At 49.8% G+C, this 12,671-nt stretch overlaps 2 protein-coding genes across 19 annotated transcripts in view; one reads left to right on the forward strand and one right to left on the reverse strand.

Annotated features, from left to right (window-relative positions):
• The window catches only part of NR1I3 (nuclear receptor subfamily 1, group I, member 3), a 15,366-nt gene extending 7,445 nt beyond the window's left edge, over nt 1-7,921 (forward strand). Inside the window, exons 2-9 of one of the 16 annotated variants that reach the window (XM_011957560.1) lie at nt 798-937; nt 1,431-1,561; nt 4,253-4,422; nt 4,645-4,784; nt 6,113-6,258; nt 6,342-6,470; nt 6,670-6,775; nt 7,815-7,921. In XM_011957560.1, the coding sequence (XP_011812950.1) occupies nt 831-937; nt 1,431-1,561; nt 4,253-4,422; nt 4,645-4,784; nt 6,113-6,258; nt 6,342-6,470; nt 6,670-6,775; nt 7,815-7,905 (1,020 nt within the window). In that variant the 5' untranslated portion in view covers nt 798-830 and the 3' untranslated portion in view covers nt 7,906-7,921. Of the gene's footprint in view, nt 1-797; nt 938-1,430; nt 1,562-4,252; nt 4,423-4,644; nt 4,785-6,112; nt 6,259-6,341; nt 6,471-6,654; nt 6,776-7,660 lie in introns of all 16 variants that reach the window. The other 15 variants (XM_011957559.1, XM_011957555.1, XM_011957556.1 and 12 more) reach the window with 15 other exon arrangements.
• On the reverse strand, nt 6,842-11,657 carry TOMM40L (translocase of outer mitochondrial membrane 40 homolog (yeast)-like). 3 transcript variants are annotated; one of them, XM_011957551.1, is made up of 10 exons: nt 11,460-11,657; nt 10,992-11,241; nt 10,641-10,708; nt 10,249-10,341; nt 9,848-9,949; nt 9,596-9,701; nt 9,277-9,399; nt 9,082-9,158; nt 8,768-8,870; nt 6,842-8,632 (listed from the first exon to the last, which is right to left on the reverse strand). In XM_011957551.1, the coding sequence occupies exons 2-10, from the start codon at nt 11,104-11,106 to the stop codon at nt 8,493-8,495; spliced, it is 927 nt and encodes a 308-aa protein (XP_011812941.1). In that variant the 5' UTR covers nt 11,107-11,241; nt 11,460-11,657; the 3' UTR covers nt 6,842-8,492. The 3 variants fall into 3 exon arrangements, with proteins under 3 accessions (XP_011812941.1, XP_011812942.1, XP_011812944.1); XM_011957552.1 differs by lacking the exon at nt 9,848-9,949; XM_011957554.1 differs by lacking the exons at nt 9,848-9,949; nt 10,249-10,341.
• Nucleotides 11,658-12,671: the final 1,014 nt, after the last annotated feature.

Consider the following 12,671-nt stretch of genomic DNA (forward strand, 5'->3'; position numbering starts at 1 on the left):
ATCTCTACTAAAAATAAAAAATTAGCTGGGTATGGTGGCGGGTGCCTGTAATCCCAGCTACTCAGGAGGCTGAGGCACGAGAATTGCTTGAACCTGGGAGGCGGAGGTTGTATCGAGCCAAGATTGCGCCACTGCACTCCAGCCTGGGCGACAGCAAGCTCAGTCTCAAGAAAACAAAACAAAACAAAACAAAACAAAAAATGAAATAAAGGAATAAGGGAGGGAGAGAGGGAGGAAGGAAAAGAAAAAATATCCTAGTGTGATGGTGTGCACCTATAGTCCCAGCTACTCAGGAGGTTGAGGCAGGATGATCCCTTGAGCCCAGGAGTGTGCAGTTACATTGAACTATGATGCACTCCAGCCTAGGCAACACTACACAACAGAGTAAGACTCTATCTCAAAAAACAAACAAATAAACAAAATAAACAAACCAAAAATCAACACGGGCAACATGGCAAAACCCCATCTCTACAAAAATTAATAATAATAAATAAACAGAAATTAGCTGGAGATGGTGGTCCAGACCTATAGTCCCTGCTACTCAGGAAGCTGAGGTGGGAAGATAGCTTGAGCCCAGGAGGCGGAGGTTACAATGAGCAGAGATCCAGCCTAGGTGACAGAGTGAGGACTTGTCTCAAAAAAAAAAAGAAAAAGAAAAAGAAAAGAAACACACAAAAGATAATGCTGGGGATCAAGTCAAGGACAGGTTTGGTTTGGTTTGGAAAGAGACTCTGTAGAAGGGACAGAAAAGGGTCAAGCGTGGCCCAGAACTGACTGCTGACTCCTCCCACATTCAGGAGTCTGTAACAGCTACCCCAACACCTGACGTCATGGCCAGTAGGGAAGATGAACTGAGGAATTGTGTGGTATGTGGGGACCAGGCCACAGGCTACCACTTCAACGCGCTGACTTGTGAGGGCTGCAAGGGTTTCTTCAGGTGAGAGTCTCCTCCCCAGTGGAAACAGCCCTTCAAACCAAATTCACTATCAGTCAGCCTTTACACCCTCACTGGTGCCCAAGCCTATCCAGCTACATTACTCCTTTATCTGAGAGTCTAATTACCCTGTGAATGGCAACCTACATCTTGTCAAACACATCACTGTATCAACTGATGGCATAACAGAGGGAAGGCTAAATGTTTGTCTGATGGACACAGCCCATTAGTCAAGAGCACTTATTATGTACCCACTGCCTGTGAAGCACCTAGCTAGTACTACATCAAGTAGGCTTTCTGGAGTGATCCTGTGTTGTCATGGAAATGCTTGAGATGTGTTGGACCCTATTCACCCCTGGGGACCTTTGGGCACAGCTCAGATTAGTCCATTTCACCAGATTCCCAGGTCTTTTAGACCATGTCATCTCAGCCCCTCACCTATCCATGTGTCTGTTCACCGCATCCCAGACTCTAACAACATCTCTGTGTCTCACAGGAGAACAGTCAGCAAAAGCATTGGTCCCACCTGCCCCTTTGCTGGAAGCTGTGAAGTCAGCAAGATTCAGAGGCGCCACTGCCCAGCCTGCAGGTTGCAGAAGTGCTTAGATGCTGGCATGAGGAAAGACAGTGAGTTGGCCCCCTACATCCCAAGAATGCATTGACTGTGTCTGTTGACTTTGTCCTTGTTCCCAACAGTGCATTCTCTACATAGCAGGCACAGTACTCTTTTTAAAACTAGTCGGATTATGTCAGTATTCACTCAAGACCTCCAATGGCTCCCCATCTCAAAGTACATGATCTCATGATCTAGCTCTCCCACAACACCTTTCAGACTTTATTATCAGACTCCTCCCCCTTACTCAATCAATTCTAGCTACACTGACTTCACTGTCATCCTTAGAAACACCAAGCACACTCTTCCCTAAGGCTTTTTCACTTGCCATTCCCTCTACCTGAAATGCTTTTGTCCTAGATATCCACATGGCTAGCTTTTTTCTTTTCTTTTCTTCTTTTTTTTTTTTTAGATGGAGTCTCACACTCTGTAGCCTAGGCTGGAGTGCAGTGGTGCCATCTTGGCTCACTGCAACCTCCGCCTCCTGCATTCAAGCGATTCTCCTGCCTCAGCCTCCTGCATAGCTGGGATTACAGGCGTATACCACCACGCCCAGCTAATTTTTTGTATTTTTAGTAGAAAAGAGCTTTCACCATGTTGGCCACGCTGGTCTCGAACTCCTAGCCTTAGGTGATCTGCCCACCTCTGCCTCCCAAAGTGCTCAGATTACAGGTGTGTTTTTTATTTTCTATCTCTTGAGTATAGTGCCTGTCACCTAGTAGGCGCTCAATAATTGAATTAGTTAATGTTTTCTCTGTGCCAAGTAACTGTGCTATGCTCCCAAAGGATGATATAACTGGGGCTCACAGAAGTTAATTTGCCCAAGTTAATTCAACTAAAAACTTGTGCAGGCCAAGCGCGGTGGCTCACACCTCTAATCCCAGCACTTTTGGAAGGCTGAGCCAAGAGGATTGTTTGAGGCCAGGAATTCAGGACCAGCCTGGTCAACAGAGATGTCCTCTCTAGAAAAAGAAGAAGAAGGAATAAGTTGTACAGTCAGTATTCAAACTCAAATTTACCTGACTCCCAAACTTGCTTTTTCCATATCACACGATTCTCACTGTGGAAGAATGAAAGGAAACTGTAGAAGTCAAAGGATCTTGGTCTGAATTCAAGATCTTGGTTCGATCTTAGATCTTTTGTAGAAGTCAAAAGATTTTGGTTTGAATTCAATCTACATTACTTATTTTATGACCTTGGTCCTGCCACTGGAATCTAAGCCTGTCTACATTTCTAAAAAATATGACTGGGCTGGGCGCAGTGGCTCACGCCTGTAATCCCAGCACTTTGGGAGGCTGAGGCAGGCAGATTACCTGAGGTCAGGAGTTCGAGACCAGCCTTACCAATATGATGAAACCCCGTCTCTACTAAAAGTACAAAAATTAGCTGGGCATGATAGCATGCGTCTGTAATCCCAGTTACTTGGGAGGCTGAGACAGGAGAATCACTTGAACTCAGGAGGTGGAGGTTGCAGTGGGCCAAGGTCACGCCATTGCACTCCAGCCTGGGCAACAAGAGTGAAACTCTTTCTCAAAAAAAAAAAAAATATATATATATATATATATATGATTAATACCAGCCCTGCCTATCCTGTGGTCATTTCATTCAGTGGGATTTAACCTCAGAAGTTTTGAAATTTTGCTAAAACATCAGGTAAGTGTTTATTTGAAAGGATTATTTGATTATTTTTGAAGGATCATTTAAAATATCACATAGCCAGGCGTGGTGGCTCACGCCTGTAATCCCAGCACTTTGGGAGGCCGAGGCGGGCGGATCACGAGGTCAGGAGATCGAGACCATCCTGGTGAAACCCTGTCTCTTCTAAAAATACAAACATTAGCCGGGTGTGGTGGCATGTGCCTATAGTCCCAGCTACTTGGGAGGCTGAGGCAGGAGAATCGATTGAACCAGGGAGGCAGAGGTTGCAGTGAGCTGAGATCACACCATTGCACTCCAGCCTGGGCAACAAGAGTGAAACTCTTTCTCAAAAAAAAAAAAAATATATATATATATATATATGTGTGTGTGTGTGTGTGTATATATATATATGAATGATTAGTTAGGCTGGGCATGGTGACTCACGCCTGTAATCCCCACTTCGGGAGGCCGAGGTGAGTGGATCGCTTGAGGTCAGGAGTTCGAGACTAGCCTGGCCAACATGGTAAAACCCCGTCTCTACTAAAAATACAAAAAAAAAAGAAAGAAAGAAAAAAAGAATTAGCCGGGTGTGGTGGTGGGTGCCTGTAATCCCAGCTACTTGAGAGGCTGAGGCAGGAGAATGGCTCGAACCCGGGAGGCAAAGGTTGCAGTGGGCCAAGGTCACGCCATTGCACTCCAGCCTGGGCAACAAGAGTGAAACTCTTTCTCAAAAAAAAAAAAAAAAAAAAAATCAATAAGGTGATGCTCTAGGTATCAAGACCCCTCCCTCTACACTGGTTCCCCAAAAGCCCTCGCACCTTTCCTCACATCTTTCCTACTTTCCTCGCCATCCTTCCCTTCTCTCCCACCGTTGGTGAAAGTGTGTAGGAACCCCCGGCCTCCTGGAGCCTCTAGGACTTTAGCAAGCCCAAGAAAACCTCAGGAATTCCCCCATTCCCCCCATCCTTCGTTGTGCAGGGTGGCTGAGGGGCCCCAGAACAGGGACTAGCAGAGAGAAGTGCTCTGCTGGTCTCAACAGCTTTGTCATGATCTCTTGCCCTGCACAGTGATACTGTCGGCAGAAGCCCTGGCATTGCGGCGAGCAAAGCAGGCCCAGCGGCGGGCACAGCAAACACCTATGCAACTGAGTAATGAGCAAGAAGAGCTGATCCAGACACTCCTGGGGGCCCACACCCGCCACATGGGCACCATGTTTGAACAGTTTGTGCAGTTTAGGGTGAGCACCGACAGGATTTGGGTTGGAATACAACGAAAAGGGCACCCAAAAAGGCTGGTCTGAGAGAGAGGAGTATATGCCATGCACCAATACTGAGGATAGATCTCCAGAACCCCAGCCTAAGCAGGCTTCTCAGCAAGGAACTCTTCCAAGATAAGGCTGGCGAGGCCTAAAGGAGGGCCCTAGGGCCAGGGCCTCTAGCTAATATTCTGATTGTTGCAGCCTCCAGCTCATCTGTTCATCCATCACCAGCCCTTGCCCACCCTGGCCCCTGTGCTGCCTCTGGTCACACACTTCGCAGACATCAACACTTTCATGGTACAGCAAGTCATCAAGTTTACCAAGGACCTGCCTGTCTTCCGGTGAGTGACCTCCCCTCATCTTTCAGGAGGCAAACACTTCAGTAAGTTGTATATCCACTCCAAAAAGTCACTGACAACAAATTAACACATGCCTCAGCCTTTCCAAGCATTAGGTCTTGAATTCCCAGCTTTGTTTTTAACTGTGCCAATCAGAACTGGGAGCTCTTCTCCATCTCTGAAGTACAGGCTTGCATCTAAATTGCCCTTGAGGTGCCGTGCAGTGGTTCACACTAGTAATCCCAGCACTTTGGGAGGTGGAGGCCAGCAGATGGCTTAAGTCCAGAAGTTTGAGACAAGCCTCAGCAACATGACAAAACCCCATCTCTACAAAAAATACAAAAATTAGCTGGGCATGATGGTGGGTGCCTGTAGTCCCAGCTACTCGGGAGGCTGAAGTGGAAGGATCACTTGAGCCCAGGAGGTTGAGGCTGCAGTGAGCCAAGATCGCACCGCTGCACTCCAGCCTGGGTGACAGAGTGAGACTCTGTCTCAAAAAATGAAAGCTAAAAATAATAATAATAGGCCAGGCACAGTGGCTCATGCCTGTAATCCCAGCACTTTGAGAGGCCAAGGCGGGTGGAACACTTGAGCTCAGGAATTTGAGACCAGCCTGGCCAACATGGTAAAATCCGTCTCTACTAAAAATACAAAACTCAGCTGGGTGTGCTGGTGTGCACCTATAATCCCAGCCTCTCAGGAGGCCGAGGCAGAAACATCACTTGAACCCAGGAGGAGGTTTGCTGTAGCTGAGATCAGGCCACTACACTCCAGCCTGGGTGACAGAGCAACACTCTGTCTCAAAAATTAATTAATTAATAAGAATAATAATAAAGTGCCCTTGTCGGCTGGGCACAGTGGCTCACACCTATAATCCCAGCACTTTGGAAGGCCAAGGCAGGAGGATTGCTTGAGCCCAGGAGTTCGAGATCAGCCTGGGCAACATAGTAAGACCCCATCTTTACAAAAAATAAAGATAAATTAACAAAAAATTAAAAAGTGGGCCGGGCACGATGGCTTGCACCTATAATCCCAGCACTTTGAGAGGCCAAGGCAGGTGGATCACCTGAGGTCAGTAGTTGGAGACCAGCCTGGCCAACATGGTGAAAACCCATTTCTACTAAAAATACAAAAAATTAGCCAGACATGGAGGCACACGCCTATAATCCCAGATACTTGGGAGGCTGAGGCAGGAGAATTGCTTGAACCAGGGAGGCGGAGGTTGCAGTGAGCAGAGATCGTGCCACTGCACTCCAGCCAGGGTGACAGAGCAAGACTCTGTCTAAAAAAAAAAAAAATTGAAAAGTGCCCTTGTTTCCTGCTTTCCACAGTTCCCTGCCCATTGAAGACCAGATCTCCCTTCTCAAGGGAGCAGCTGTGGAAATCTGTCATATCGTACTCAATACCACTTTCTGTCTCCAAACACAAAACTTCCTCTGCGGGCCTCTTCGCTACACAATTGAAGACGCAGCCCGTGGTGAGATGGTGCTAGAGCAGTAGGGGGCATGTGTCCTCATGGTACAGTATGTGGTCAGGTGACCTAGAGGCTCCTAATCCTAGTATCTCCCGCAGTGGGGTTCCAGGTAGAGTTTTTGGAGTTGCTCTTTCACTTCCATGGAACACTACGAAAACTGCAGCTCCAGGAGCCTGAGTATGTGCTCTTGGCTGCCATGGCCCTCTTCTCTCCTGGTGAGCATCTCCCAAAGCCCAGAGCCTTTTGCTGCACCACCTCTGCCCAAACATTCAGCTCCTTGAGTCCATCCACCCCAGGCCTTCTAGCCTAGCTGTCAAACCTGCAGACTAGGTCTATCCCAGCCTCGGTCCCTGGGGCACCATGCAGGCCCACCCCTGCCACCCACCTTGTCCTTCCCAGCTCCCTATCTTACAGACCGACCTGGAGTTACCCAGAGAGATGAGATTGATCAGCTGCAAGAGGAGATGGCACTGACTCTGCAAAGCTACATCAAGGGCCAGCAGCAAAGGCCCCGGGATCAGTACGGTGGGACACTGAGGGCTTGGAGACCACACCAGGGCAGGAATGGGTTGGCGAAACATTGAGCTTGGGAGGAATGTTTTTTACTGTCCTTTCCTTAGGGAATTCAGGTATCTTGGGGTCTAGTCCTTCCCCCTGGCCATCCCTGTCTCACACCGTTTCAGCCTCCAAATTACTGAATTTGGATACTGCTGTTTCATCTCACTTTTTCCAGATTTTTTTTTTATTCAGTACAGATGCAAAGTAGTAGCTCAGAGGCTCTGGGTAATAGCATTCCTGAGATTGATGACATCCATCACCTCACTAGTCCAACTTCTCCAGACTAACGCAGACATTTCTCTTCCCTTGGCCTTTCCTCTCCTCACCATTGGGCCAATTCCTTTGATTTTTCATTTCCCTTGAAGTTATGGCAATTCACAGTTTCGTGGCCAAAGCCAGTTCCAGGTTCAATAGTCTGTGATTTATCCAGGCTCTGAGGTATGCACTGCTTCTGTTTTGCTCATTCCTCCAAGAGCTACTTTGGCCAGAAAGGGGATGCTTTATACCATAGAACACATCCACCTTCTAGAACCTGCTCTAGAAGGCCAGGCCCTCAGATTCCACACAGTTGGAGTTCTGACCAAGTCTGGAACTTTGTTCACACGTGGCCCTCAGAGCTCTGGGTTCAGAAAAAACTGAGCACGGTGAGAGAAGACAGTGTCAGACTGAGGCCCCCTGGAGGACTTTTGGAACCTCTGATCGTCTGTCATACCAGAGCATGATTTTCTCTAATGTTCAGACCTGGCTTCACTGAGGAATAGTTCAGGGGATCAGGGCTTCAAGACAAGACTCCCAACTGCCTTATTTCCCTCCTGTTTTCCTGGCAACCCCACTACTTCCTCCAAAGGTTTCTGTATGCGAAGTTGCTGGGCCTGCTGGCTGAGCTCCGGAGCATTAATGAGGCCTACGGGTACCAAATCCAGCACATCCAGGGCCTGTCTGCCATGATGCCACTACTCCAGGAGATCTGCAGCTGAGACCAGGCTCACTTCCTTCCCCAGCTCACCTGGGACACCCTGGATACACTGGAGCGGGGAAATGCTGGGACCAAAGATTGGGCCGGGTTCAAAAGGAGCCCAGTGGTTGCAATGAAAGACTAAAGCAATAACTGCCTCTTCATGCGGTCATGGGGATAGTGGGGTTGGCCATAGGAACAAAGTTGTTCTCTGGAAGCACAGAAGATGGGAAGGAGGAAGCCTCAGGGCTAAGAGGTAAAGAAGCTCCTTCTGGGAATGGGTGGGCCCTACTTTCTGAGACCAAATATCTAGCCCTTCAGCCCTACTTTCCCAGCCTTGGGAGGCTCTGGGATAGAAAACAGGACGGTCAGCTAATCCCATGCAGGATTAGCCAAAGGGAAAGGAAGAAGGAAGCCTGGAGGCAAGGGGTGCCAGGGGGAATTCAGCCATACCCCTTAATCCTTTTCCCTTAGTCCAGAGCCACAAGAGCATGGGGAAGGTGATATTGGGGCTGGTAGCAGAGGGGGGATCCTCAAACCTCTGCCTCATCAACTGCCCCTGTGGCAGCTCCAGTTCTGAGGAGGGCATGGTCCTATCCGCCACTCTGCTGCTGGGTCCTAGAGGTCACCCAGCAAGGTAGGCTCTGGAGAGGGGCCTAGTCTCTGGCCCTAGGGCACCTGACTCAGAGGTTCCAGCTGCTGTGGGGGCTGGCTCTGGACAACCTCAGCCCACAGTGATGCTGAAGCCACAATGGAATCTGTTGCGCCAGTGATTGAGGAAGGCTCCAAGGGCTAGGGTGACAGGCAGAGGTGGCATCTTCTTCTCCAGCACAGCACCTACACACCAGTTACTATCCACCAAGCCTGTTGGGGGAGAGAATACCCACTAGGTTATTTAACAGGGATTGGAGGAAGTAGTCACCAGAAATAAGGTCAAGTTTCCCTCCCTCTGCATCCCCCATTCCTCAGCATAGCCAAATGTCTCCCAATAACCCTCACCTCTAAACACCATGTTGGCCTGGGGCAGAGTCAGGTGGTAACCAAAGGAGAATGTTGTGTCTTGTAGCCTTGTGTTTGCCTCAAACTCCACTCCAACCTGAACCTGAGAACCATGGGCAAGGATGAGAGAGAGATCAGTATCAGTGAAGACCAGAAGGATCCTGACGGGGGATCAGCAGAATGAAGGCATGCGTGGAAATATATACACAGCGTGGTAGGAAGAAAAATAGGTCAGCAGGGCGATAGAGGTCCAGATGAGCAAAAGTTCACAACTGACTTGCTGACGAGGAGGGGAGTGAGATCAGAGGTCTCACCTGTTCATTTGCCTTGTGGTAGTAACTTGCATGGGCCCCGCCTGATCCCACATTCAATGTAGCTACCCAGTGTACAGCTGTAAAATCCAAAGTACAGAGGGGAAGGAGTGTTAACTGTAGTATGACACAGGCCAGGAACCCCAGAAAAGTTCAGAATTTCCCTCCTACCCACCACTACTTCACTTCACCCCATACCGGAGTACTTCCCAGCCAGTGTCAAGATGGCCCCCTCTTCGCCTGGCCGCCGGTGATAAACTAGCTCTCCTCCCAGCACCAGCCGATGAGTGAGGCTCTGCAGGAAGTGAGCAACCATGATCACTGTGGGGGAACGGGGAGACATGGAGTCAGTCATAGAGACAATACCCAGACCTGCTCCCTCACCCCCAATAACCTCCACCCCAGCATGCCCAAGAAGTTCCTTTTCTAAACTCCAAACTGTACAGAAGATGAAGAGGCATAGTAACATTAGCAAATGGGCAGCCAAGATAAAAAGAACCCTGTCCCAGTTCCTCACCCGACTCCCCAATCAGGTCAGGATTTCCTAGGGTCAGAGTGGCTGTGTAGTCATCTCCCCGATACTCGCCATCAAACTGCCATGTCAAGAACTTGGCCTGCTGCGTCTGAATGGCAAGAGCAAGAAGTAAAATCTCCCTCCCTCTTTATGATCATTATTGACTCTGCTCCTCCTTCCAAGCCCTCAAAGCAGGAAACCCAAGAAAGAGAAAGAGGAAGTGCCTCAGGGGACGGAGGCAGGAATTGTGGTCACCTGGAAGACAGCCTTAGCTCGGAGCCGCTCTGCCAAGAGGATCAAGACCTGGGCGTTCAGGCTGCCACTGCTGTCCATATCCCCTACCACAGTGGGGAACACCTGTGGAAGGGTATACACAGTAGTAAGGCTGAGCCCGATGGCATCACTCAGCCTAAACCCAAATATAGAACTTCATTAAGAGTGCACAGTGCCCCCTGGTGGAGTCACAAAGACACACTCTGGGCTCTTCACAGAAAATGTTTCTCTACCCTCTCCCTTTCAGAAGAGACACAAAAGTCAGGTTACGGCCCATCCCTCCCCATAACACACACAATTCCTCTTCCTCCAGACCTGGGTCCCAGATTGGCTTTTAGGGAGATGACCCAGATGGCTTTTAGGGAGATGTGTGGAGCCCTCACCTCAGTGGGACTGAGCTGCCAATCCCCTGCATAGGCCGCATGGAGGTGATATCCCGGCAAGCCCAGGGCACTCATGTGTATAGTGTGAGCCACCTGAGGAAAGAGGAGTCAGTGGAGAAAAGCGCATTCCTACTCCACTTCAATCCCTCATCCCACCCTTAATCTTTTACCCATTCAGAGGGCCTCTCAAGAATCCCAAATATTCCAACATATACAGAGAGGGTCATCGGATTAAAAGCAACAAGCCCCACAGGCAGGGAGGTAAAGAGAACCCCACATCCTCCCTCATTTGTCCCACATAGACTGGCTAGGGCTGGAGTACAAAGGAAAGGAGAAGATGATCCAGGGACAGGAAAGGGAATAGTAAGGAGGGGCCAGAGAAGTGGGAGCACCTGGAAATGGCTGCTCAGAACCTTGTTGACAACGAGCTTCACGCCCTCCATCTGTGCTGGGAATACATCTGAAGGGGGTAGGAGAAGGGAAGGAATAAGCACAGATAAAGAACCACTACCTCAAAAGGTAGTCTCCCCTTTCAATTCCATAGGGAACACTTTGGAGGAATCAACCTCCTTTCGAGTCCTGCAGTGAAATGCTCCACTTCATTTGGGCACCTGATCCTCCCTGATGCTGCATGCCCCAGCTGTGATCTCCCCTTTCCTGCTCCCATCGCCGGACATCCAGCATTCAAGACCCTCCACTCCTCTGCCCCTTCATCTTGAGACACCCCAATGCCAAGTTCTCACCTTTGCATAGCCGGTGCAGCTCATCGAAGCTCCCAGGGTTGGGCAGGGGTTCCTCTCGGCGGGGGCTCCGGCGGGGCAAAGTCCCCATTGGTGCCAGGCCCAGTGTGTTCCCCATTTTAGTCCAGAGGACGGGGAAGGGCCGGGGTTAGCCTGTGAAAGGACGCTATTGCCCCATTACCCTCCAACGGGTCCCACCCCCCATTATCCGGCTCCCTAGTCTCAGAAACTTCCATATGGTCCGATGCTAGACCTGGAACAGGAAGAGTAGGGAAGGAGAGCACTCATGGAGAGACAACCCTAGGCACACTCCCGCCCCATCTTTGATCTCTCACCCCCACCTGTCACCCTTGTCCTCCCTCCCTTTCTCTGATCCTAGCCCCCACCACAGACCTCACCTAGCTCCCTAGTCTCTCTACTCTTGATTCCCAGGCCGCAAGACCAGGCCCTCAATGGTGCAGTATCCCTTACCATCTCAGACCATCATGCTGCCCCTTTCCCCCCGGCACACCCCGGTCATCTTGATGGGGGCAGCCATCTTGAGTGATGGCAGAACTGCAGCTTCACGCTGCATTCTTAGCGTGGCCATAAGCGCCATCTTTGAATCTGGCAAAAAAAGCAGTCAAAGACCCAACCCACCCCTGATTGGGCCCCGCCCAATCAATGAAAGGAAAAAAAAAAAGCCTTGCTATCTACCCGAACCAATGGGAAGGGAGGAAGAAAATGAGTGGCAGGTGTGACGGCCCAAGAGCTTCAACCCTGGAGCTGCAGAGGCGGGCAGGACTTGATTGGTGGCCCCTCAGACTTAAGTGGAAGGCTTTAGATCACTAGGCCTCTCCAAGGTCGGGAAAATTTGTGAGCGTGCAAGACACTAGAGGGAGCATTTTGTAGCTTGGGCCACTGAAGCTCCTTCCCCCCGTGTAGTTTCACCCTTGAGAAAAGTGAAACTACAGCTTGTAGACTGGCTTTGTGTGAAGGGTGGCAGAAAGAACCATTATGAAGACTTCTTTGGAAACCTGGTTCATTTCTATCGCTCCCCTCTTCCCAAAGAGCCCATGGGAAATCTCCCTCACAGCCCTCCACAGCACACCTCCAAATGAGTACTACTCATTAAACGCAGCACTCCCTAGAACAGGGACCCACCCTTCACTTCTGGAGGTCTGCATCTCTCGAAGTCCCTGCTCTTGCCCACTTGGTGGAATGGAAACGGGTGTGAGAGTTTGGAGCAGAGCAGTAAGTTCTAGCAGAACTATTTGCTGAAAGAGCTGCTCTCTGTATTTAACCCTTACTTCCCTGAGTCCCCAGGCAGAGTTGGCCAATAAAATCTAGGAATATGGAGCCTGGCCCCCAAATGCACTCCATCCCAGGACCGGGGCAAGCCAAAGGGCTGACCTCAAGCACTAAGCGCTCCACAGGGGAATAATTGAAGATGGAGTAAGATTTCTTGGTCTTGGAGGGTGAAGGGTGGGAGGAGGGAGAAGATCAGGAAAAATAACTAATGGATATTAGGCTTAATACCTGGGTGATGAAATAATCTGTACAACAAATCCGCATGACACAAGTTTATGTATGTAACAAACCTGCACTTATAGGCTGGGTGCAGTGGCTCACGCCTGTAATCCTAGCACTTTGGGAGGCCGAGGTGGGCAGATCACCTGAGGTCAGTAGTTGGAGACCAGCCTG

Source organism: Colobus angolensis, unplaced genomic scaffold (genome assembly GCF_000951035.1).
Source record: "Colobus angolensis palliatus isolate OR3802 unplaced genomic scaffold, Cang.pa_1.0 Scaffold447, whole genome shotgun sequence".
In the NCBI taxonomy this organism is placed as follows: domain Eukaryota; kingdom Metazoa; phylum Chordata; class Mammalia; order Primates; family Cercopithecidae; genus Colobus; species Colobus angolensis.